Below are 16,284 nucleotides of genomic sequence, written 5' to 3'. Positions count from 1 at the left end.
AATAAATTAATACACCGCTGAAGTCTTGACTCAATTTAAACCATGTGAGTTGAGCATTTTTTCCCTGCAACAGCTACCATTTGAAGCACTCTGTCCTCTCTCTACCTGTTTGGTATTACGGATGTTATTTACACACATGCAGGGCCTGTGTAAAAATAATTGTTCTAAGTGTAGTTTCTTTTCCTTTAGCTGTGAAAACTTTATAGTGTCACTTATAATACAGGTATTGCAATGCCCCTTCATTAGGCAGAATCCTGTCCCCAGGGATCACGCTACCACGATGCCTCTTCAAATAAGTCACTTCTGCTAAGGTTATGGATCTGCAACTGATCTAAATCAGCTCTGAGGATTGAAGTTTCCCATTCGAAAGGAAGGAGTAAGCTGCAAGGGTATCAACAGGTAAAGAGAATTTTAGAGAGAAACTGCCAGGGATTTTTTTTTTTTTTTTTTTTGCAAGTAAAGATACAAAGACAACACTTCAACCTTGTGACACCCCTCCTTCCAGGAGAAACCTTCCTACCGTGGGGCTTTGTCTTAAGCATCCAGTCTCGTGCAATCCTCCTGCAGGCCGTACACTGGTCTCCCGGGATCCCTTCCCCGAGTGACGCGGCTGCTGCGAGTGGGCTTGGGGCAGCCGCATCCCAACGGTTCCAACGGCCCCAACGGGCACGCGCGGTCGGGGCCGGCTCAGCGCGGCCGCTCCCGCGCGCGGCGCTGATTGGCTGCGGCGCTGAGGGGAGCGCGGGGCGGCCGCCTCTTGCGTGGCCCGCGGAGCGGAGCGGGGATGTGCGGAGCGAGGCGGCTGTGGAATTTCGGGCTGCGTTAGAGTTAGAAACGTGCTTGCCCGGGCTAATGTAGGGGGTGTTATCTGCCGCACGCTGGGGACCAGGCAGGTGGCTCAGTGACAGGCCGTTCATCCCCTTTCCACGCCAAGCAGCACCAAATCCCAGAGATATCTGGGAATATATCTCTTTGTGTCGAGTAATGTGGAAATTAGAGGTAAATCTTGTTGCTCTGCAGGGATGGGAGCTGCAGAGATTGAGTGTTGGAGCCTTTTAAAGAGAGGGGGGGATCTTAAGCCATGTCAGGATATTTTTGACTAGCTGAAGTTAAATTGAAGCAGTGATAGGTTTCATTAAATGCTGTAAGCATCTACCAGCTGGTTTATCTTTGCTATGAGCAAAAGTTTCCTAGACGAATTAGTAAAATGTTTTATGCTGCCCCAAATCTAACTGAGAATACTGAAAAATAGCATTTGGTTCTGTTCGTGCTAACTCTTTGCGTTTTTATTTAGGTTTCGTTCAGAGTTACTGTCCATTGCTTTTCCTAAGCATAATGTGGGGGACACTATTACACTTACTTGCTGTGACCCAAGAAGAGATATTTAAAATATGAGTTAATGAATTGCTATAGTAAAGGTTTTATTACCTTTTGTATTTGAAAAGAGCGAAGAAGGGTAAAGCAAAGAAGGGTAAAGGCTTTAGATGAGAGTTACTCCATGTATTTGGTTTTAAAATCCAGTTCTTTGCTATAGGGCCTGGAAGATGAAACGTTCAAAAAAAAATTCACAGAAACAGTCACGAGAGAAAAAAAGCATGAGTCCGAGTAATGGAAAGCAAGTAGAAAAGCCCAATAAAATAAAGAATCCTTCAGCAGAAGAGAAGATTTTACATGGCCAGCAAACTAAAGACCACTCTCAACCGAATGCCACAGACATAATCTGTAAAAGTATGGATTATGTCAAAATAAAAGCATTTTCTGAATCAAATGCTACTTCAGTGCTACCTGAAAAAAAGTCATCAGTGATTCTACCAAGTTTCAGCATTAGCTCAGTAACTGCCAAGGAAAGTTTTTATGATATAAATGTTGATCAAAACATTATTCAAGGAAGATTTCAAGATCCTGTGTCTGATACAATTTGCAACAAAAATTCTGAAGCAAAGCAGCTTCTAAATGCCAGATGTTTGAAAGTAATACTTCGTAAATGGTATGAAAATGGTGCCAAGGCAGCACCAGCTGAGGCAGTTGAAGTTCGTTTCTGCTCCAGCCTGAACAGGCTGCCCGTGGATCAGCTAAAGGAGAGCGATTCTGAGCCCGTGACTCAGAGTGGTAGCAAGGGTAAGAAAGCTAACAGTGCCATTCCCATCCTAGAAAAGTTGGTTATAGAGCCTGGGACAGAGGCTGATAAAAATCTCGTTGCGGTTTTTAAAAAAATAGATAAAACAGATGCTTTAAAAAGCAAAAAAGAGGATGGTGCTGCCTTAGCTACTCACGTAAGCAAGACTATAAGAGACAGAAACACTGTTCTAGGTGGGAGTAAAATGTTTGGTGGAGGTGATAGCCCATGTATTTTTGAAGATGATGAAATGATGCTGCTGGATGCATTGTGCGCGTCCAGTATAGGTAAGCATGGCATTTTTTTTTCATTTTCTCTCTTTTTTTTTCTTCCTCTTTATTGACGTAGTACTTCATTGTTTAGGGCAATTTCTTTCAGTTTAGTTCCTTGTGATTGCTGTGTGGGTGCTTGTTCTCTGTTGAGAATTCTGTTGTTATCCTTTCATGTGCTGTCTGCTTTTCTAACCAGTGCACTATTCTGAAATCACTGGGGTGGCCAAAGCAACGTTATTAGCAGGTTCATCTGCTGTCCTTCCATATGTTGGGATAGTTTCATATGCTGTGGGGATGCAGGGAATGTGATGGCAGTCCTAGCACGTGCTGGGCAATACAGTAGAAGAAACAGGTAATAAAAGGGGGGAAATTATCCTGGGAGAGAGCCAAGAAAACAGAATTAGAAGTTAATTTTAGAAATTTTTACTTTTTTTTTTCTGAGAGAAGGTTAGAAAGTCCATTCTTCCAATAACATGCCCTTTACATGAACATTTTCTCTGTTGACGAAACAGTTGTAGTTTATTGCCTGAAGCTTTCTAATTCTTCTTTAACCCAACTCTCCCATGAGAATATTTATGCTGTTAACTGTCCTGTTACCTGATGTGTTGGTGGTCCTGGCCTATTGCGAGTGCGTAGGTCAGAATAAGTTTTGTTCAGGCATCCGCAGCTAATAATGAAGGGTTAGGGTTTCCTAGACAAACTGCTGGATTTGGGGTTTAGCTTCCAAGTAGTTTATTGAATGAATGTGTAATTTGATTCGTGTCTGTGATGGATCTTTAAGCCAGACGTGGCTCAACAGGTATTTTGCAGCTATGGTTGTGAACAACTTTGTGTAAAATGTAACGAAGCAAACTTGAAACAGCAAATTGGCTACAGGTTCATTTACAGTAAGACAAAAGGAAGCATTTTCCTCAACTTTGCTGTGATTTGTATCATAACTGGCTGTAATCGTTGTTTCTCATATGCGTATTAGTAACTCTGTATTTATTCATAATGCAAGAAATCTGAGCAAAACACCTCTCTTCATGAGGTCATGACTTGATGCAAGTCATGACCTAGGTCTCATTTGAAAAGCTTAGTAGTTAACTTACAAAGCTTTAATAGTAGCTCAAAAATTGAAATATAGAAATAATCTGATAATAACGAGAAGAAAATATTAAATAATAATTGAGGAAATAATCACTAGAGAGTTAGTTCATTCACCACTGGGATGAAAGCCAAATGTTTTGGGGATGGGGAAGCTGGGGTGGAGGGTGAAGATGCACCTGAGCACCCCCCTACACACCTTTCTTCCTCCTGGAAAGAAGCTGGTGATGACTGATCTGCCTTAGGCAAATCTGTGTGTTCTGACTTGGGTAAGTGTTTAAAAGGTGAGCAAGCTGTATGCTTAGCGCTCAATAACTTGAGAAGTGTGCTATATACAGTCTTAATTACCTTGTTTTGACTGTGATAGGGTAATTTATAAAAGAAACAGTGCAGACAGTTCTTTGCTGGATACTCTAAGTTACCTTTTTCTAACTAGAATAGTAAGTTTTTCACCCTTACCATTGTCATGATAGCTTAGTTACTTTTCTAAATGGGCAAAGTTCGAAACATTCTGGGGGGGGGGCAATATCCTGTCTTACTCATTTTCAGCATATCAGTCTTTACATTCTTTAAGGGTAGAGAGTTAGTTTTCTAGCCCCATCAGCTGCTTCAATAACAGCCCCTACTGCTGTTGTTACTACAGTTTCTGTGATGATTAGGGGAGAAACCAGAAGTGTTTTGTTCTCTGGATTTGTTTCTGCTTTGGAAAGGTGTGAAACAGCTCCTGTACGGTCACAAAATTCTCATTAAGTTTATATGCAGCAGCAGAAAGTAGTTGGTCAGAAATATTGTTCTTCTGACAAGTACAATCTTTAAGCTGCTGGTGTAAGACTCTTCCTTGGCTAAAAAAATATTGCCTATGTGAAAACTCTAGAGAATAATTTCCTCTCTCTCATTCCTCATTTTATTGTGGTTGGGAGAAAAAGGAGGAGAGGTAGTTCATTGCTAGTAATAAGAAAGAGTCTAAAAATGTTTAAAAATGATGACAATTCTGTCATGCACCTGAGCTTGGCTTCTCAGATGATAAGGCTTTAATGGCCCCTACACCCAGGAAGGTGTCTGCTCTGGTATTTGAAAAAGCCTCTTAAATAAAGGAAAGTATAGGCACCAGCCCAGAGGTGAGCAGGAAAAATCGTCATCTTTCATCTACTTTTCTCAAGGAAGAGAGCCCCCTGCTGCTGCTGTGTTCTCAACAAATGTCTCTAATAAAGTTTTAATAGTAAAATAAATAAATAAATAAATAACGGCAGCAATTGTCAATGATCTGGTTTTCTTCTCCCTTTTCCCCCACCACACTTTTGCCCAATTCCCTTGTTTCTGCATCTTTCCACACAAAATAATGTGTCCTAGTCATAATTCAAGATCAAAATGCTTTAACATATTTAAGGAGGCACAACAGGTCGTTTGAATAATACTGCTCTCTTTCCTCCCCAGGCCTGCATTGCATGTTGTAATCTAGAGCAAATTTTGTGATGTTAATGTGAGCCTTATTTACTTTCAGAGAACACTCAAAGGAAGAGGATATGCTCAGGAAGCAAGGAAAATATCCAGTGCAAACGCGCTAAGACTTCTGATGAAATCAAGTCAAATACTTGTGCAGTGTCAAAAAAGGAAGGAAACCTTTTGGAGAAGGTACTTTGCTATACTTGGAATATTAGTTGTTTCATGTGTGTTTTAAAACTGAGATATGATTATCTTGTTTGTAACTTCAGCTGAGGAGTGTAACATGAGGGGTGCTGGTACCTACCTAGGGAGAATTCACATACATGTTGGATGAAAATCGCAAAAGTTATTTTGAATGAATTCTCTATTAACTGAAAATTAAAATGTTGATTATCATATAAGACAAAATTTACATACTTACACAGGATCAAATCTTGCATGTTTTATATGAAATATCATTCACTTTGTGTGGATCTTGCAGTAACTTTTTCTCAAGCATGTCAGATTTTAAGCTTGCTCCTGCATTTGATAATTTGTTTAAGATATAATTATTTTCTTTCCAGAAGATTAAAAAAAGGAGGAATTACTCAGAGGAATGATGATTTATTTCTCCATTTCTGCAGAGCAGCTGAAAATTCTCCTCTAGTTCCTTTCTATTTTAAGTGAATATTTCTTTACCAGCTGCTGCTGTTGCAGAGGTGGAACGTAGAGCAGTGTTGAAGAAGTTAGTTGTTGTTTTACGTCAGTAGTGAATGATTGTTGAGAGCAAGAAATGTGGTGCTATGAGTGCTTTCAACGTAGATATATTTTATATTTGGCAGCATTATAGCATATCAATATATGTTATTCATCAATATCCATCTTGGAGTGATTCATTTTTTTTTTTCTCCTCTAATTGAGGGCCAGAACTGTTTTAGTGAAGCTCAAGGACTGAGAGTATTTCAAATCTTAAAATCATAATAGTCAAGGAAGATAGGAAATAAATACTTTAAGGGAAAAAAGATAGAAACGTTCTTTTCTGTTGTTTTGCATTTTGTAAAAGAACGGAAGAAAGCAAAAGCAGTTAAGTAATAACTTTCAAGAAAAAAGGAATGAGTTTGGCAGTTCCTTTTTTATCACAAAAAAAGAGAAAACAAGTACTTTACATAGAGAATAGTAATCAGGAATCTGTACTAGTTTTTAAATGTCTTTCTTGTTTGTTAATTTTGAGTAGACTCATTACGTATTTTACAAAATCTTGCTTGTTTTCCTGACATTAAGAAATACCTTCAGTTTGGTTTACAAATAAACCCTTTTGCCTTGTGGTTGATATCAAAGACACCAGTCCTGATGTGTAAAAATCAGCACATTTTATTAGTAGTAATTAAAATATTTTTCAGTATAAAAAGCTTCACTTGTTCATCAGTATTCTCTGCTTAAAAGCAGCCTTGCCTTTCAGCCCTTTTTTGTCATCAAGCCAGTAGAAGAGCAAATTCCCAAATCATGCATGTAGAAAAATCCCAAATGTTAAACAAATGTTTAAAGCTACAGCTACTGTATTGGAAATGATTGACATAAATATATTAATTTTACCTTTTTAATTTTTTGGAAAGTGTGCTTATGTACATTTTGATACCCCCTTTGTGGGTTAAATATCATGGAAAGAAGAATGACAAAGTAGAGAATTTCGTGCTTCTTATAGGTGCAAAAAATACACAAAAATATTAGAAAGAAACAGATCTTTCCCTTTCCCCAAAATTTAATTAGATTCTAGATTTAATATTTAATTTGTATACATCTCAGTATCGAAGGATTTTTTTACATCTGAAATACAGCTTTTCTGTCTTATAGATCAAACTCATGATTCATGAGCGGATGGAAGTTTTAAATAGTGACTACTTCAAACAAAAACTGGAAGGCTTAAGTGGAAGAGTCGAACAGGCACAATGCTTGAAAAAACATGAAGAACTAGCTCTAATATTCCTAGTAAGTTTCTTTGCAAAAATGTATGACTATTTATTATGTTACTGCACACTATTATTATTGTAGTAGAGAAGGAAGACCCCAACTGTACGCAGTCTTTTAATCTTGTGCAACATAAAGAACAGCTGAACAGTATTTGTCTTTTTAACTTTTCTTAATTGAAATTGTTTCACTGTCCACTCTTCGTATGATGATAATATAAAATAGCGTGTCATTAGTTCAGGTTATTCCGAGTTTTAATTTTAAGTAATACTGTGCTGCTTTTCTCTTGCAGAAAAAAATAGCAAAGCTTGAGAGACGCATTAATGCTGTGATAACATTTCAGAAGAAGGTGTTGTCAAAAATGGTTGGTCATCAGGTACGAGGCAGGTGCTAATAGTAATATTAATGATGACTAATTGCAAACTAATGAGTAACTGAATGTTTACACTGAAACTTGATAGCTTTGCTATCTGCATTGCTCTTGCATCAATAAAAAATCTATGTAGAGTTGATCGATTTTTGGAGGGAGTTGTCTGTTTTCAGATATTGCATCATGACTGAAAGAACTTAGTGGATCAAAAAACAGAGTAGCTGCTCTATTTGAATTGTCAGTTTTTGCTTTGATGCTGTTCTATTTGAGCACCCTTGATTTTTTCTGGTGAAGAGTTAGATCTCTTTACTACAAAACTAATGCTACTTAACAGCTGCGCTCACCTCTCTTGGCAGCTTTTGAACAGTGCCTTACCTGTAGTCCACCAGTTATCAAGGGGCCACGAACGACAAGATGAAAACCGCTTTTTTTTTGGCAACAAAATTGAAAATATGGTAAAGGAAGCATAATATAATTTACTTCTCATGTAAATATTTGTACATTAGCACTAAAACGGTTCCTATGTGAAACATGATTTTTATGGGGGTATTTGATTCCCATGAACAATAGGAAACTTTCAGGTGCCTAACATGAGCATATTTTGTTTGGCTTGAATCTTTTAGCTAGCTTGCTGGGATAAAAGTTTCTATGAACTATCAGGCTCTTGTTTCATGTTGGTTTTATATTTCATAAGAAATCCTACTTTTACAAACTTACATCTATTAAATAAAAAGAAAACTTACAGTTTTCTCCTTGTTTAACATCTAAACCAAAGTCTTTGTTCTTTAACATCAAAAATATAAGAAGAATTGCATGTGACAAGTATGCAATTTTGTCTTTTGTTAAAAACTGTCACATATTTTATACAATTTGTTTTGTATCTCTTTGATTTCCTCCAGAAATTTTAGACAGTGAGTATAAAACATATAGAGATAAGGTAAAGGAAGATGCTTATCAGCATCAAAATTATTTTTTTTTCTTAAATCAAGTATGAAATGCATCTTCCTTATTGTAGACTTGCTATTTTTTCCCCCCTTACCCTTTTAACTTAGCATTTGTTGCAAATGTAAGCTGGTTTGTGCTGTGTTGCTTATGACAATGCAGTATTTGTTTCCTATTCTGTCAGACAAGGCTTCCAAGTGCAGACTCCCAAAATACAATTCTAAACCGTCTTGGATCCTCTGCTTCTTTTCCAAATATCATAAATACACAGCAGAGTTTTTCAAGAAAACTTTTATTGCCATCCCACTCTGGTTTCACTTCAGCATGTGTTTCAGAAGATGCAAGGTAGGTGTCTACAATGGAATTCTAAAATGTAGTTAATGGCCTTATATTTAAAGCAGTTATGAGAAAAATTACTGTTTCCCTCAACTCTTCGCTGTCAGTTCAATTCCGTTTTATGGTTGAATTTAAACTTGGCTGTTATTTGGGTGCTTAGTGCCGTTGCTCATTTCTCCAGTTTATCCATTGGAGCTCAAGCTAGATCATCAGTCCTTAAGCAGGTCTGTTAGGGCATTGATTTCTTATTGAACAGCAGGAAGAATGTCTGTGTAAAGATATTTGAGTGGCCATGATGGGGAAAAATCTTCCAGGTAACTTTGTAATGCAAAATATAAAAACATGGAGTGTCCTACATTCCATTACATTTCTTAGGACACTTTCAAAATGGGAGAAATCCAAATTCCAGAAATATACAAAATTCTATTCCTTTTTTTAAGTTTCATGATGTTTACAAAATGGAATTTTGTATATTATGAAACTTAACTAAATAACATCCAGGGGAATCCTAAACGTTTTTTTCCGAGTACTTCCTTAGAGTATTTAACTTGTTCATGTAAGTGTTCCACCAGTTACACTATTTTTGTGTTTAAGCTATGTGCATCCTGCAAAAACTCACCACCAGTCCTCTGCTTGAATCCTTGTGCACATGCAGAAGAAGTGGAAGGAATCTTCCAATGCTGCTTCACAAAGCTGGCAAGGAGTTTGGATTTATTTCTGTCCTGGCAGATCAGAGAGTGAAGCTAGTTCCCACAGTCTGGGTGGCTGAATCTGGGTGTGATCTTTGGTGCACACTCCCCATCTGCCACTGGCAGCATCATCTTTCTGTGTTATATCCAGCTCCCTCCGGTAGACACCTTGGGGACCACGTGTCTATTTTTTTTTCTTATTTTTTCCTATTTAACTGAACAGATTATTTTTTCCCTTTTCTGCATCAGCTAGTAAGAAAATAGTAACTTACATTGGCCCCTATATAGACAAAGGCAAAATAATGCTATTCTGTGTATGCTGATAGTTTAGCTCAAACAAATACTTTGCGTGGTGTTCTTTCTTATATTTTCCACTTAATCAGTATCACAGAATCACAGAGAAAGATTTGATCAGATCCTTGATTATTGTTAATGGGATGGATTAAATAAATAGTTTCAAGGAAATGCAAAACAAAAACAGTGATAATTTAAAAAATGAGGAGGGGAAAAAAAGGCATATTTAGGGCAGTTAGTTAATGCACAAATGACTGCAAGAGATGCAGAAATCCTATAGCTGGAATCTGACTTTCAAGCTTGTGAAGAAGCCACTCATTCCCTACATGATGTTGTTCTAGCACTTTGTTTAATAAGATGATAAACCCAGATAACTATGATTTTATTTTTCAGTCTTCTCTTTAAAAAAAAATGTAAAAGAAAAATGCACAAACTGCTTTTTTTTACCCTCTGTACAGCTGAATCTTTCCTTATGGTAAAATTAAATAGGAAAGTTCATTTTTCTAAAAGCAGTCTTTTCTGTATCCCTGATTAATCAGCAATGAGGATTTGTTGATTTGTTATTGAATATGAAGAAGATTCAAATCACTATTTTGACACAGTTCTAACTAGTTAGATTATCCTTTCCTTAGTTGTGATCCATGACAGGGTATCCAGAGGAAAGATGAGACTTTGGCATGGGTGCAACTGCAACAAAATGTGGATAGGAGTCCTATGTTTCTTTTGGGGAGTCTTCGGATAGAAGAATTGGTGAATGCAGCATATGCACAGTGTACAGTTTTTTGATCTAATTTGATACAGTAAGTGTGATGCAGCCTAGGTACATAATTTTGCTACTGTACAAGTACTGTGCATGCAGAACCTCTCTAGAGTAGCTCTAATCTGCATCTGACATCAGTTCAGTGAGAGGTGGATCTAGAAAGTACAGGCAGTGCAAGTGTCTCCTTAGTTGCTGTTATCTTTTTTTTCTGAGTAAATTTACCCTTCATTTTTTCCAGTCTGCATGACCTTAGACAGATGTTTTAAGCCTGAGGTCAACTGCATCAGCTTCATCATTAAGAAGCAGATAAATTCCTTAGGAATTTTGCCTAGAATGTCATACATTCTCCTGATACACAGTATCCTGTGCTGTGAAATAGTAAATGTAGCAATGCTCAAGTTAGTAGGTTGAAGGGATTTTTTTCTCCAGCGCCATAATTTATTACCTGTGTTGTTACCTTGTTTTTTAATTTTTCTGAATCATTTTTCTGCTGCTTTAATTGTGTTTTAATCAACCAGTTTAACTTTGTCATGACCCATAAGTCTGTATTCCTGTTTTTAATGCCTTCCTGGAGAGGAAATCATTCTTATACAACTCTAAACATGTTTTATATGTTCTTCTTTTGTCTCTTAGCTGTGATGAAGTCTTACTGATCTCTGGGGAAGGTCAGAATTCAGCAACCGCAAATAATTCAGGTATTGAAACTTAATGTTGAATTCATGCATATTGATACATATATTGCAGAATATCCATAGTGCATATAGAATATTGCTGGCTACTCTTTTTTCTTTAATATTATTAAAATACAATTTTGATTGCTTAAGGATGTGCTAGTTCTCTCTCTCTCTCTCTCATTATTTTTTTCAACTTCTCTCACTTTAGGTAGATTTAAAAAAAAAAGCAAAGAAACTTTATCAGCAGACTTTAATTATTTAAAATATGATTGCATTAGTATTCTTGTATGAGGGGGCATTCATGACAATTTTTACACATCTAATGCTAAACTGCTTGATTTAATATTACAACATTTTCCAATAGCATAGGAAAAGTAGCTGATTAAATTGTTTGTATGAAATTGGTAGAAATGCCTAGATACTTCAGAGCAGTGAAAGCTCTACAGGTGAATCTGTCTCATAAATCATGTCATACCAAAGCTGGAATTCTGAGCAACTCTCTCCTCATTCTGGTAGCGGTTGCTGTTTAAAGGGTACAAGTTCCACCCTTTAATCAAGGTTAATGCGCAGTAGGCTGTTTTCTCCCCTCTATCTAGATCCTTTCTCCTTTGCAATTGGGGTTAATGGAAAAAGCTGCTGCAAAAATGCCAGCCCAGATAAAGGCAATAGTGCATGTTCTTGCTTAAGTCTGTGATTTCCATAAGACTCATGTTTTTTGGGAGGGAGATTTATAATATTCTGTTGTTCTAAGAATTATAATGAAGTATTTCTGTAGCAGTATAAATTAAGACTTACAGACAAAACATGTTTTAAACATTTGTGAAAATTGCATTACAGATACTCCAAATAACCAAATATATACACAAGCAGCAATGTCAGCAGCAACACAGGTAAAAAATAATGTAAGAGTATTTTTCATATTTTTCTCAAATAAAACCAATTGTATTTGATTGTACATTGACTGCTTCTGTACCCTGGCTTTTGAGTTACTCTTACAAGCAAGCAGCATTTGGGACAAACATGAGGTGGTACAGCCGTCCTGAACCTTTTTCTAAAAAACTTGTAAAACAAACTAAAAATTAAATAAAATAATGTAGGGCTGGGCTGGCAACCCCCTTGCTTGTATAAATGTTCTGCCACCTTGAAGGTGACCATACAGAGGAAAGAATAATATGTAAAGTGATAAAGAAATGTGCTTGTTTTCCCCTTGGAAATGGAGACTTGGCCTCGCACTAGATGCGTGGAGTTTTCCATAATGTGTGGAAAACTATGGAAACAATTAAGTTAAGCAAATGAGAGGTGAAGAGATGTTGGCTGATCATGGGCTATTTTAGTAGCGTAAGCACTTACTCATCTTCATTTATACCTCATTTTGTACAGAAAGTGAATATTTAAAGGAAAAAAAAAGTAGGTCTCTTTCTTCCAGCACTGAGAGTTTATTCTAAGTTACATTTGTAACTAAGCTTCCACGTATGTTCCATTCTGCAAACTGTATAAGTAAGTTGTACTTACTTGGGATTAAAAAAAAATAAAAAAAAAAAGAGAGAAAGAGGGAGGAAAAAAGAACTTGAATGTTTCTCTTTTGTCTTTTTCAGACTGAAATAAAAGAAAGAAAACTCGAAGTGATTGATCTAACAGAAGAAGAAAAGCAAAATTCTAGCAAAAGAACATTTTGTGAACTCACTTGTCAGCATTTGTTTAAACTTAATAGGAAAGGTGTAACTATGAATTGCTTAATTTATGTAACTTTAAGGAGAGCATAATTTTGTAGAATCATAAAACTGTATCCATTTCTCAAAGGAAATATTCCTCTATTAGCAGCTGCACTTGCATATGTCCACGATAGCAAAAAATTGTTTTCTGGAGATGAAAAGCAGTATTTAAAGAATTTGTTTTCTCATGGTGAATATCTGTTTGCTGAATACAATTCTATCTTGTCCTGTCATAACCACTACTCTTACCAGGAGAAAACAGTTACACTTTGTCATAAGGGAAAGCTGTGGTAGGGAACAGCCTTTTTAACTGCTTGCTGATGAAGTTAGTCACTTCAGTTAGTCACTGTATTCTTGTTGCAAAGAATACTGCTCAGTAACAACAAAACGGGCTCCCGTTTTTCATCCAGCCAAGTGGAGACTTTTCTCAGCATGATAGGAACTGACCAGATATCATACCTGTATTTAAAATGAGGCTTTTTCTTAATTCCTCATAGGTTTACTTTGAGGTAAGGGATGGGATGCTTAGGAATGGGGGAATAGAACTTTGCATTGGAAATACTGGTATGAAGTGTCCAAAGGAGCAAAGGTTAAACAGAAAGAAAGAAACAAAATCTCAAAATACAGCGCCTGTCACTAGCTGAGGTTGGCCTTGCCTGGTCACAACCTCTGCGTGTGTGCAAAAGGCTGAGAGACTGCAGGCAGAGACCAGATAGGCAGGAGACAAAGACCAAAGTGAAGCTGTGAGATAAGCTGACAGGAAGACAAGGAGCAGCTGGGGCCATAAGAAACCCAGATAAGGAAAAGGATGGGTAGTGTCTCGCTCAGCATTTTTATTGAAGACTCTCAAAGGATGAAGTAAGATACTGGAGCAAAAAGTCACAACTTTCCTCTCCTGAAAGGCAGCATCCAAGATCCAGCTCAGTGCTGCCAGCACGAGGAACCCAGTGGTAGCTGGTGATCCCTAGCTCAGTGCTGCACACACAAGCAGCCCAAGGGACTGGGCACACGGAGCCCTGTGGCTGCACAGGGCCCAGTCATCTTCCCTGGAAAGCCACAGGCAGTATTTCTTTTGCCTCCAATGTGCTTTGGCATTGAGCTTTGCTGCCTTAATTGCTACCAATGATAAAGTTATATCTCCTTGAAGAGGAGATGCTGCTAGAATAGTATCAAAGCATATACTAAGTGAACCTTTTGAAGTGATTAAGTTGTACCTATATGTAAGGAAAAATGAAAATTTGTCATCTCTCACTACAGTCTGTTTGCACATACTTCGTCAAGAAGGAGAACCTAAGTAAGCATAGAGGGTGGAAAATTTGTATTTTACTGTATTTTTAAAGCTGTATTTTTAAAGTTGGTCCCTATTCTTTGTGATCACTACCAACAAAATTTCTTACTAGAATAATATAGTAGTGTGAAAAAAAATCCAATTTAGTTGTGTAACTATATCTGTTTGGGAATTAGCTTGATCATTTGAAATGATTTATCACTTATAAATTGCCACTGGTAACATGCCATTCAATTGCTTTGCGGTTTTAATAATGAGCAATTAGCTATTGGGAACATTTTGAAAGCTGGTTAGTTGATGTAAGAATTTTGCTTCTGTATGGGATTAAGTAGTATCCTTTGGATTTCCTCAAGATTTCAAGATGAAAACCTGTGGTTATTCAGGATGGACTCTGTTCCAGTTTCACTTGCTGGTAGCTATACCAAGATGAAGCAATTTTCCAGGTTAAAAAAAATGCTCTGGGTAGATTATTTTGCAAAGGTAGGGAGTTCTTTTCTGAAATACCACATTTTACAACAGGGAAGACCCAGCAGCGTGCAAGGAAAAATCATTCATACATGAATTGAGAATCCTTATAAAGCCGTTTTTCAGTGAGTGAAAAAATAATACCTAAAACTTGTGTCTTGTTTGCAGGCAAAACAGAAAATGCTCAGGAATCTGTTTTGCACAAAAGGAATTTAAAGCCAAAGTGCTTCAGTTCAGCTTGCGGGAAGCTAACAGCAGAAACATCATATGAGGTACTTTCTTCTATAGCACTTCATTGAAAAGGACCTTTTAAAGAGGGAAAGAACCTGTTTAAGCTGTTTGGCTTTAGAACAGTAAAGTTTCTTCATGCCACTAGAAGGCGGTATGGGAGTGCTCATGGAACAGGGAAGCTCCTCCTGGAAAAAATTACTGCCCAGAAATGCCACAGTGAGAAATGAAAAATGAGATGGAATACAAATTCTATCTCTTAGGAACCAGTAGTAAAATTAACCAAAATCTGTATGTGATGCAGATCAGATACCATCAAGAGTGGATAATATGTTAAAACTGATGATAATAATTGCAGGTGTCTTAATCAAATTCAATTTTACTCATATGTGCAATATTCACAGTTTTTAAAATCAAGTAATTAAGTACATGCACAGGTGCTTTCCATCTAAATTTACACCCTCTCCATCCCCTCAAAAGAGAAACAGGTCCAGAAATAGTGTCAGTGCAAGATGACCCAAGATCCAAAGTAAATAAGTATCTCTCCAGACTTAATGCAATCCTTTTGATAATCTCTGCAGCAATCCTTTCGATAGCACAAAGGTTGTTCTAAGTTGATATTATGCTACAGTACAAGAAGTGCTTTGTGCAAGAGCATAGGAGATAGATAGAAATCAGGTATTAGCAATATGCTTAATCTTAATACATTCTAATAATCTTAATCTTGTTGTTGTTTAAGTAACTGTTCCTGTCTTGGCGCCTAGGATCCCAAGCAGTTTCCAAATCCTCCACTCCGAGGATCCCTCCATGTCCAGAACTTGCTGAAGAATTCGGAGACACTCTCCCTCCTCAGAAGCCTGAATTAAAAGTGACCCAGGTGCAAAATTCAAAGGGGGTTTCACTGTCATAGACCATTAAGGAAGTGGATCCAAAGTGTGTTCCCCTACACTGTTATCCCTTGTACCTGTGCCAAGAAAACTTGTGGGACACTTCTGCATCACATTGGAAGAAAATAGGCAAAATAAGGGCTTTGCCTCTCCCAGTGGCTTGCTCTTTATCACAGCTTACTATCCCAAAGAGCTACTATTTTGCCATTCACTCAAGAGATACGTGGACGTTTTTGACCCTTTTGTGATGTACAGTCTATTACCCTAAATCTTTAAAAGCTCTTGAGACTCTGACTACCTCAGCAACTCGTCTGTTGCTGTTTCAGTGGGAGACGCCACATTCTTTCTTGCAGGGAGCTTTGAGTCAAAGCATTATTTGTGCTGCAGACAGTATTAACTTCCTCATGTTTCCTACTTGTTACACTCTTACAGTATGGACTTTATTCCATTAATTTTCTAAGATGTTTTCTAAAGCCTTAAATAAGGTGAAGGCTTTCTAAAAACTTACATCCACATTTTTCTTTCTTGCATTTTTATTATTACATCAGAAGGAGTTACAGGATATATGAAAGAATTAAAAATTATAATAGAAGTTTCTTCTACGTTAGCTTCTTTGAGTGACAGTAATGAACTATGAGTTTAAACTGTTTTGAATGCTTGGAGAGGGATGGACTTGTCTTTCTTACTGCTGTTTTTAAAAATTATAGGAAGCATTCTTTGACTTTATTCTCTAAGCTAAATGGCACAAGCTTCCCAAGTGTGAGTTTTAACAGATACA

The 16,284-nt window shown here is 37.2% G+C and overlaps 1 protein-coding gene across 1 annotated transcript; it reads left to right on the top strand.

Moving 5' to 3' along the window:
• Nucleotides 1–1,469: 1,469 nt before the first annotated feature.
• ATF7IP2 (activating transcription factor 7 interacting protein 2) lies at nucleotides 1,470–15,782 on the top strand. Its single transcript, XM_088524612.1, is given in 12 exon segments — nucleotides 1,470–2,403; nucleotides 4,976–5,106; nucleotides 6,748–6,882; nucleotides 7,154–7,237; nucleotides 8,358–8,518; nucleotides 10,886–10,947; nucleotides 11,764–11,816; nucleotides 12,522–12,589; nucleotides 14,558–14,663; nucleotides 15,384–15,408; nucleotides 15,411–15,729; nucleotides 15,731–15,782. Coding segments are annotated over 12 exon segments (2,055 nt in total). The 5' UTR covers nucleotides 1,470–1,544.
• Nucleotides 15,783–16,284: the final 502 nt, after the last annotated feature.

The sequence above is a fragment of the Tinamus guttatus genome, unplaced genomic scaffold, assembly GCF_059628265.1.
Source record: "Tinamus guttatus ecotype Peru unplaced genomic scaffold, ASM5962826v1 Tinamus_guttatus_pri_ptg000212l, whole genome shotgun sequence".
NCBI classification, from domain to species: Eukaryota; Metazoa; Chordata; class Aves; order Tinamiformes; family Tinamidae; genus Tinamus; species Tinamus guttatus.
Note: the sequence above shows the minus strand (reverse complement) of the source record. Positions and strands in the feature narration are given on the sequence as shown.